Genomic DNA, 9970 nt, shown 5'->3' on the forward strand with positions numbered 1-9970 from the left:
TGTGCGGATGCGGGAGGTGCCGGGACCCCCGGGCCCCCCCGGCAGGAAAGGCCGAGCCCAGAGATCGGGCTGGAGCCCCCGGCCCCACGCGCCCCCCCGCTGGGCGGATGGGATGGGGCAGCAGCACGGGCCCTGCCCTTGGAACCCGCAGGAAATCCTTTCCCCTCCCCGGTTTCCAGACCCGGCTGGTGAGCGGGGGCCCTCAATTACCCCCCACCCTCTCCAGTTTTCACATACCCGGCTCAGCGCGGGACGCCTGGACACGCTCTCCCGGAGCTGCGTCATCTCCCCATGTCTGCGTTAGCCCAGTCCCTCCCAGTTTCCACCAGCGGCTGGAAGGTTTAGTGGGAGCTTCTCAGCTTTACCTTTGGCTCCCGTGGCACTGTGTGCCCCCACCAGCCATCTCAAGCCCCTCCGAGTGGGGTGATGCCCCAGGACAGGTTCCCAGAAGTGAATTTAGGGCCACACCAGGCTGCTGTGACCAACTCCAGCACAGCAGCATCAGGGTGACCCCAGGCAAGACTCAATCTGGGGGAGCAGCTGCCCCTGCAAAGGCAGGCCAGGGGACAGAGGGTGTAAATCCCCTCAGGAGATGTAAACCAGCCCTGGTTTTGCAGCTCGTGCTTGGGCACGGACATGGGGCAGAGTTTGGAGGCAGAGGAGAGGAGAGGGAGCACTAAAATCAGCACAAGCAGCTGCTGAGAGCCCCAGAAAACAGAGCAGGAGCCCAAAGCCTCGTAAGAAAAGAAGAAAGTCTTAGCGTGGTAGAGGATGGTCCTGGGCTGGCTGGTCAGTTAGGTACTGCAGGCAGGAGCAGGATGGCTGGGGTACACAGAGCCCCTGCGGGGGGCAGTGCTGGGGCTGAAGACAGAGGAATCGGGGCAGCGTGTGCTCTAAGCCCCAACGGGGGCAGAGTCTTGGGCAGCGCTGCCTTCTCTCAGCACAGTCAGACTAAGCCATGCCTGGAAGTTTGTATTAAAACGTTTACAAGGGTTCAAAAAAGGTGTACAAAAAGGGTAAAAGCCACATTTGCCTCTTCGCCTGGAGGCTGGTAGAAGTGCTCCCCCCACCCACCATCCCCACCTTTCTCAGCTGCCCAAAGATGGGCTTTGCCCAAGGAGAGGGTTAGGAGAAAGCTCAAATGCTTGATGCACGTTTAGGCTAAGTCCTTAGTAATCTCAACATTATATTCAGGCTGCTCTGCTGCAGCCAGGGACAACCTGTGTGCCCGGAGAGAGCCTATCCAAAGGGAAATCTCCTCGCTGGAGGCCACAACAGCTGAAGACTAATAACACAAAAAACATCAGCGCTCTGGGCTTCTCCCTGCATGTAGCAGACCCCAAGGGCACCGTCCACAAGTGCCCAGGTAGACTTGTGCAGCCAGGAAAGAGCCACCTGAGCCAGGAGGAGCAGTTCTCTGAGTGTCCCAAGCATCCAGGAGCCAGGGCTGGGCAGGCGGGGATGGGGAAGGACAGACAGACACTGGCCAGGACTCAGGACAGCCCTCATGCCGCAGCAGCACGTTCACATGGGGTAGTTGAGAACAACATCTTGCTTGGCCAGCTCCAGCAACATGGGGTCATCGAAGAACTTGCTGATGCTCACGTCCTCACTCAAGCCCTGCAGGGTAACCACAGAGCCAGGGGTGATTCCTCTGGCAGCCAGCACTCACACGCCCGGCAGAGATCCCAAACAGCCCCACTGTCGCGCAGGAAGATAAATTTTTGGGCTCCAGAGAAGGCAGGAGAATTTGCAAGGCACGGGGCATTTCTCAGCAGCCCGAAGACATCTAACAGCCTCTCAGGAAGCTGTAAATGTGGTGGCTGCTGCTGCTGAGCATATCTACCAGCTCACTGCCCCCCCAAAGTGGAGCCTGATTCCCTCCACGGCCCCCGGAGCCCCTTCAACCCCTCAGCCCAGCTCACTAAGCCAGCACAGAAACCAGTCGCTGCTTTTTCTGAAGGACAGACAGGCCACGTCAGGCCACCAAGGGGTCAGATGGGCTGGGGAGGGAGCAGGGCTCAGCACGTGCCACAGGACCCCGCTTTTGGCTGGAGTTGCTGCCAGATGAGTTGCTTGTGGGACCATCAGAGGCACCAACAGGCAGCCTGGGGGATCAAGAGCGCAGGAAGTCCAAGGGCATGAAGGACATCGGCCCACGCTGGGAGCACAGAGGGGATGTGGCACAGCCAGGGGACAACTCTGCAACAGCTCAGCTGCCGGTGCAGATGGACAGAGGGACACTGTGGGGGCCACTCCCAGACATACCTTCCTACGCCTGGTCTTGATCATGAACTCTCTGGCCAGGTGCGGGGCTGGCTGCGGCTCCAGGGGCCGGATGACGATGCTCTTGTCCAAGGGGTCACCAGGCACGATCTGAAACACAGGGCCAGGATGTGAGAGTGATGCTGGGAGCTGGCTCAACCTCCTGGAGACCCTGAGCTGCAACGGGAAACACCCCCTGGGCCCTGCAGACACCCCCCAGCCCTGATGTGGCAGCCCCAACACACCATCTGTTCTCCTGGCACAGAAACACCTCGGTGCTGGTGATCATGCCCGTGAGAAGTCACCAATACGGTGCTGGTAACCCCAGCCAAGAACATGTCCCACATTCCCCACATGCTGGTGTACTGCAAGACCTCTAAAAACCTGCTACCCAGAACAACCCACGGGGGCTCCAGTCAGCACAACCCTCTCTAGAAATCAGGCGTGTTTATTCTTTTCAGAGCTAAGTCTCAGACTTTTACCTCTTGACCTTTAAGCCACTTCTTGAGGCTCAAACTGCTGCTGCTCTCACCTGGCTCTACCACAAGTAGCTGTGCACCCCACAGTGGGAGCTCCCACAAGACCTGATTCACCACAGGCATAGAAGTGGCCAGAGGACAATATTTTGTTCCAAATACCATTTTCCACAGGTTTAAAAAGCCTCCTCTGAGAGGAAAAGCCGAAGCATGGCAACCTTGTGTCTTACAGTAGACCAAGGAGCCCAAGCCCTGCTCCAAGCCTTCTGCTCCCCAAGCTGCAGAGCGCCTGCACAGCTTCCCTTCTCCCAGAGGATGTCCTCTCTCTGGGGACTGAAGGACCCTCACGCGCAGCAACCAGCAGCCCTCAGCGCTCCCTCGCTAGGGCAAAGGGTGACGGGACTTGGAACAAAGGCACTGGACACTGACAAACCCTTCACAGCCACTGGGCAAAGCTTCCCCTGCTCCAGATCCCTTGGGAACGTGCTCCAGAGAAGTTTCCTGCCCTGGGTGAGCTGTGGCACTGAGCTCCAGTGAGAGCACCCACCTGGTGCCTGCTCCAACCACGTCCCTCCTCCCAGTCTCAACAGGGCTTGGACTCACCTGCCAGTGGTGGAAGACAGAGAGCGAGAAGGCTTGTCCCTGCGTGTGGGTCCTCAAGTCTGTCTCAAACCCAAATGAATCAATGGCTGGGATGAAGGCTTTGATAGTGTAGAGAGGAGAGCCCGGGATTGGGGCATCCTGTGTCACATGACCTCTGCCAACACACCAAAAGATTAGTCTTCCTCTTTGTCACAGAATCACAGGACAGGTGAGAAGGGACCTTAAAGCCCATCCAGTCCCATCCCCTGCCCTGGGCAGGGACACCTTCCACTAGCCCAGGTTGCCCAAAGCCCCGTCCAACCTGGCCTTGAACCCTGCCAGGGAGGGGGCAGCCACAGCTTCTCTGGGCAACCTGTCCAGGGCCTCACCCCCCTCACAGGGAATAACTTCTTCCTTTTATCTAATTTAATCTCTCCTCTGTCAGTTTAAAACCATTCCCCCTCGTCCTAGCCCTACCCCCCTGATCAAGAGTCTCTCCCTCATTTCCTGTAGCTCCCCCAGAGCATCTTAGTGGCCTCCTCTGGCCCAGCTCGAGCAGGTCCGTGACCTTCTGATGTTGGTGCCCCCAGAGCTGGATGCAGCACTGCAGGGGGGTCTCATGTCCCTTTATATATTCTCCTTTCTGACACTCAAGGACAAACCAGGCACAAACCAAAGGCCGTGCATGGTCCTGGACAACCCCTCCCCACACAGCACAGGGGCTGAGATCAGTCAAGGAAGCTTTCAGCTGTCACCTCATACAGATTTCACCCTCTCCCCTCGCTTCACAAGCGGTATCAGGATCGGGAATGTCTCCAGCAGCCCAGACCCCAGCCAGCAGTTGCTGCTCTGCAACACTGAGGTGGTGGCAGCCAGTCAGAGCAGCTCACCTCCGCCTGGCCAGGACCGTGTACACTGCAGACACGCAGTCAGCAGGAGCCTGCACCTCCACAAAGTAGTAAGGCTCCATCAAGCGAGGGGTGGCCTGTGAGGAGAAAGTGAGACAAGCCACTGAGCCTCCAGCAGCACCAATGCATTTCAGCTGGAGTCAGGGACTGGCTTTGGTCAAAGACAGCACCTGCCTGGGGATGAAAGGGCTCCTGCTGCCCCACGGCTGCCCAAAACAATGTCAAACAAAAGCTCAAAGTAGCTCTTCTCCTTCTGGCCATGAGTCACATGCTTCTGTCTCCCCACACCCACCCTTCCCAGCAAACCAAACAGTAGCAAAACCGGGAGACAGAGCAGATGCACACAAGTTTCCAGCCAGTCTGGAATGTGATTGCTTGTAAAACCCATCTGCAGCCCACAAGGGCACTGGAAACATCAATGGATGAGCGAGTCAGTTTAAATCCCATCCTTGGGGCAGACAGTGCAGCCCATGTGCAACCTGCATTCCCTGGAGCCCACAGGAGCCGGCGCAGCGCGAGGTTCAGCCCGTCAGGCACAGCGAGTCCTCACCATCAGGAAAGCGGAATAGACGACTCTGCGGGCCGTCGGGATGATCTGTCCCCCACCCCGGTGCAAGGGCTCCTGAGCAATCACTGCGTCCAGGATCTTAAACTTCACATTGCGGATCACTGAGGAGGCAGAAAACGACAGCGAGTGACCCAAGGGGGATGTTCTCTGCCCCACCAGCACCAACCCTGCCTCCCCAGAGACCCCGCGCACACAGCAAACACCCAGAGACCTAGAGCCACCACAGGAAGTTCTCCTGCATTTAATTCCAGCAGGAAAAGCCCGACCATGTCCTAACCCTGCATATCAAACACAGTTCAGCAGCTTATCCTGCTGGGGCTCGCTGCTCTGCACCTGAACTACAGGAGCAGGGCCAAGGCCTGGAGGAGCCAGCTTGTCAGGTGACAGGTCCCAGCTTGCGGGCAAATGGCCAGTGCCAGTGCCTGGTGGCACCTGCAGGCAGGAACAAGGGGGAGGTTCTGTTATCTCCCTTGTCCCCCATCCCCAGAGCTGTCCCCAGCTGTGGTGTGAGAAGGGAAACGGCCACTGAGGGACTGCACCATCAAAATCACTTGAATGCTTAGAGATGGGAGAATTTAACTGATTTTCTCAGCTCCACTTCTCCACAGGTCCTACTTACGTTCATCACAGAGAGGCCCTTCCCTGGTCCCCCACTGAAAGCCCTGCACAATGCTGTCCTTTACAGAGCCCAGCAGCGACTTGTCCACCTACAGACAGACAGACTGCTTCAGAGATCAAATCTGCAACATGAGGCAGTAACAGACCCCAGTGTTTAAAAGCCAGTTCCTAGAAGAGCAGCAACATCCCCCTACACCCTCAGTGTCACCCCTCCCTCTCACAACTCAGGATCGTCATCTGGAGAGTTTGGATTCTAAAGCCATATATTAAAAGAGGCCATATTTTGGTAATCCTGTAAGGCAGCCCAATTAGTTGCCAATTTTGAGGATGTTGGCCCAAAGAGCAATGCTTGAAAAATAACAGGCGATTTGCTAGCCAGTGTATGGTGGAGGAAGTACAGAAGATCTGAGATCTGGCAAGCCAGTGACCACTCCAACAGCATCAGGACCTTGCTGCAGGTTCTGGAAGGACCAGCCACCTCCTGGCACCACAGGACAAACGTCTCACTGAAATGTAACCCCCTGCCTGTGTTCCTCACCTCCGAGGGCAGTGTATCATCTACTAGGATGTTTGGGCCAGTGGCATCTGGCCCAAAGGCCCAGATAGAACGGGCAGCCAGCAGATCCCAGTCATACTTGGTCTGGAAGAATTCACCCAGCTTCTTTCTGATAGGAGGAGGAAATAAACTTTAGGTAACAAGTATCCGACCTGCACTCACAACACATTTATGCCCCTGTTCCCTTCAGCTTTTTACCTGGAGCAACAGATTTGCTGGGGAGGGATGCTCATGGACTAGCTGTAAGCAATACTGGACCCTGCCTAGAGACTACTGGCTGATATTGTCCACCTCGCAGATTCCAGAATTCCCCTTCCCCCTGCCCCAATTATTTGCTCCTAGATGGATTCCTGCTCTCCCCAGATGGGTCATACCTGTTCCACGTTATCTGGACCACTTCATTTTCAATGTCCTCTGCAAGTCCCTTCTCCAGAGGCTCAGCAATCATCGTGATCTTGTTCCTGGAAAGAAAACCAGTTGCAATCCACAGAATGACAGAAATGGGAGTAATTGGCAGGACCTCAGGGTCCTGCACTGCCTTGAGCACAGCTGGGGAGATGAAGCCATCCGTGTCTTTCGCTGTTAATGTCTTGCTTGTAAAGACAGCCCGTGTGCTTAACCACCACTCTCCAACATCTGCCCCTCTCTGGAAGCAGAATGCTAAGGGACAGCATGGCTCCATACCTCCTGCCAATGTCCAGCACTTGTCCAGGCTGCAGAAGGAAGCCCACGGGCCGGGCAATGTGCCTCTATCAGAGCCAACACTTGCTGTGTCCAACACACCAGGTGTCGCCCTGGAGAACCCCACCAACGCCAGTGACCTTCCCCCAGAGCAGGTCACGCCACAGGTCCAACAGTTCGAAGACTGGAGCCTCTCTGTTCCCAAAACTAAGGCTACCAAGCGTGGAGAGAGTACACCAGAATAAAGGAGGGTAAGAAGAACCAGAAACCACAAGGGAACACAGGAAAGCTCTCTTCAGCATATGTCAGATCATAATTTCCCTGAAAATTCAGGCATTAAAACATCCTGTGCTCCTAGATTTAATCCTGGTTATTCAGCCCATGTTCCCTTGCAGGCCTCCCTCTTTCAAACACATGCATCTCAAACATGCTGGAGGAGGAAGATGAGACCAGGCTGCAAGGCTCCAGTGCATCACCAGAAAGGTAAAAATCCATTTCAAGATTAAGAATGGGTAAGAGAAGACAAAGCTTTTGCTCATTAAACATTTGGGGAGTTACTGAAGGCAGCAATGGGCAATCTGGCATCTGCTCTAGGATCCCAAAACACCTCCTAGTCTTGGAAATACCACGAAATTGCTGAGAAAGTGTGAAATTTAGCTAAAGAAAGGAGGATGTGGATCTGTCTTTATTCCCTCCATTCTGAGAGTTCCTAAAAAGCACAGAAACATCTCTGGATCTCCAGTGTGTTATGGAGGAGTTCAGCAGAGCTGCTGCCAGCTCAGGCACACACTACTTGTCTGGGCAACAGCCACGAGAACAGACCTCTGGAGTGGACGAAGCCCAGTCTCCAGCCAACCCCTGCCTGCCCAGCTCCAAGGCCCAGCTCACCCACGGGCTCTTACTTCTTGTTGGGTGTCTCAGCAAAGCACTTCAGGGAGGACGTTTCCACCACTGTCTCACAGAATGTCACGACTGGATCAGCCACCTGGAATAACAACAACAGGTTTGTAAGGTTTTCAAGTCCTTGTTTGTTTTTAAAAAGACTGTTTGAAACCTTTGAACACCTACAAGAAAAAGCTGGTTCATCTGCCAGTGCTTTAATCAACATTGTGTATGAAGGACCGAGGCCTGCAGACAGCTGTACTAACTCCTTCATTCAAACGAGGCAGGTACATTGAAACCTAATTCCAGGTATGACAAATTCTGCTGAATTTGTTTATTTGAGGCTAGCCAGGCAATGGCTGAAGCACAGGAAAGGCTGGAACATGGTCACAAACCCCTCTCCAAGCCAGTCTTCAGGCTCTCAATCATAATGGTGTGACACAGTCAGCATGTAAGAGTTTTGCATCCTAACAGCCCTTTTTTCCCTTTTAAAAGAACTGGACAAAATTCACACTCCATGTTCAGGGAGGTTTATTTTCCCACTGTTCTGAATATGGGAACAAAACACACTCCCCAGAGGGGAAAATCCCTCTCTTTCCTCACCTTGATATCAATCTCTGAATACATCTTCCGCAGATCATGCATCACACAGTCCAGGTAAAGCTCCCCTGTCCCCAGGATCACGTGCTCCCCAGACTCTTCCACCTGAAAAATAAGAGAGGGGTTCAACTGACAGCATTACTGCTCTCAGGCCCTTGCCTTCCAGGCTCTTACAAAAGCCTCAGGAAGTATCACCTTTAAATAAATTGGTTCACATCAGAGTTGCCCCAGGAAAGCTCCCACAGTCTTTTTTAGCAGAAAGTGCTGATGTGCCCTACAGAAAGCTGCTTCCCTGGCACAGCAAGGTGTGTGTTTTTCTGCTAGATTTACAGTTTCCTGCTATTTCCACATGATTTATGAGATCAACTGCAACAGCATAAAAAAACCACAAAAAAGGAAACAACCTGCAGTAAAAAAATATTGACTTTTAAGATCAGGCTACAAGGTAGCCCATAGCATGAGCTGAAAACAGCCATAACCACACCAGAAATACCTTAGTAGTAAGCGAGGGGTAACTCTTGTTGACTTTGCGGAGACCATCTAACATTTTGGGGAGCTCCGAGGGGTTGACTGGCTCTACAGCTATTTTGATGACAGACGTGGTGTTGAACTTCAAAGGACGGAAGATCTGAGCCTGAAACCAGATGAGGACAAAGAACTGAATCTCTGCATCCTCAGGTGGCCACAGTATTTGCTGCTCTTCTCCTTCCCTGAGTGGCTCCTGTGCCCAAGCTCCTCGGCAGTTTCATTAACTGCACCACTGGAGCTCTCGAGATGTGCTTCATCATCTCGACTCCCTCCAAGGCCGAGACAGACAGACACAGCAGCAGAGTGATACCAGCTACAGGCAGCAGCCCAGCAACCCCAGCTACACACGGTACCTCCTCGTTGCCCCGGGGCTCCGTGACAGTCGCAGTCTTCACTATGGGCTGGTCCACTCCTTCTATCAGCACCCAGTTGCCCGCAGGAACTCGGTTGACCTCGATGTGGTACCTAGAAGGCAGGAGCATTGCTGCCACCAGCCCCAGCCCCTGGCAGCGCACTCCTCCTCCTCCCAGCAGCCACTTCAGGTGCCCTCTCCCCTGGACGAGCGAACTGCCTGAGCTTTCCCCACCTCGCCACCGAGATCCAGAGGCGCCCGACAGTGCAGATCTGGGAATCCTCCTCATCTTCCAGGGTGTAGTTTTCTCCAAGGACCTTCACCGGCTGCCCAGCGTGGATGGTCCCGCTGAGCACTCTGCCAAAGGCGTGGAACTGAACGCCGTCGTCCGTGCTGTACATTTTCGTGGTGTGACACATCAGCGGCCCCTTTCCAGGAAAGGGAAATAAGCCTCTTTCAAAATACAGTCGAGAAACACTGACCTGGCAGGACTCGTGGACAGAAAGGGATTAACGGGCTGGAATTTAGAAATACTTGTGTTGACTTGCCAAGCCCTTCATTTCCTTTCCCTGAAAGCCTTACATCTCCCTGCCTGTACGGAGACCCCTGGAACGACTTTGCTGGACTCTTCTGGAGCTTCTCTCCCTCCTCTTGGGGAGCAGTAAATAGTGGCTGGGACAAGACCAGGAGAGGAAATGTCACCTGCTGGCCTGCAAAGCAGCTCAGGGCAGAGCACCCGAGCCTCCAGGGATCACAGCTCTCACGTCACTCCACAACTGGTGAGCTGGTGACAGTCACCACTGTATAGTTTTAGGTGGGTAATCACAACCCATTACAAGAAGAGATTCGTTTTCTCTCCAGACATCAGAGCAAAAGTCACAGGCAAATTCCCCGCTAGCTGCTGCCTGGCGTTGGTGGCTCTAGACAGCTCTGAATGACAGCTCAGTACAAGCT

At 54.3% G+C, this 9970-nt stretch overlaps 1 protein-coding gene across 1 annotated transcript in view; it reads right to left on the reverse strand.

Moving 5' to 3' along the window:
• Positions 1-965: 965 nt before the first annotated feature.
• The window catches only part of EFTUD2 (elongation factor Tu GTP binding domain containing 2), a 17874-nt gene continuing 8869 nt past the window's right edge, over positions 966-9970 (reverse strand). Inside the window, exons 11-23 of the mRNA XM_026864625.1 lie at positions 9251-9444; positions 9018-9129; positions 8630-8770; positions 8140-8241; positions 7557-7639; positions 6348-6434; positions 5956-6082; positions 5419-5506; positions 4782-4900; positions 4214-4308; positions 3345-3498; positions 2269-2376; positions 966-1620 (exon numbers count right to left, since the gene is read on the reverse strand). Coding sequence (XP_026720426.1) covers positions 1525-1620; positions 2269-2376; positions 3345-3498; positions 4214-4308; positions 4782-4900; positions 5419-5506; positions 5956-6082; positions 6348-6434; positions 7557-7639; positions 8140-8241; positions 8630-8770; positions 9018-9129; positions 9251-9444 — 1506 coding nt within the window. The 3' untranslated portion in view covers positions 966-1524. The remainder of the gene's footprint in view (positions 1621-2268; positions 2377-3344; positions 3499-4213; positions 4309-4781; positions 4901-5418; positions 5507-5955; positions 6083-6347; positions 6435-7556; positions 7640-8139; positions 8242-8629; positions 8771-9017; positions 9130-9250; positions 9445-9970) is intronic.

Source organism: Athene cunicularia (genome assembly GCF_003259725.1).
Source record: "Athene cunicularia isolate RWA chromosome 27 unlocalized genomic scaffold, athCun1 chr27_part1, whole genome shotgun sequence".
Lineage (NCBI taxonomy): Eukaryota > Metazoa > Chordata > Aves > Strigiformes > Strigidae > Athene > Athene cunicularia.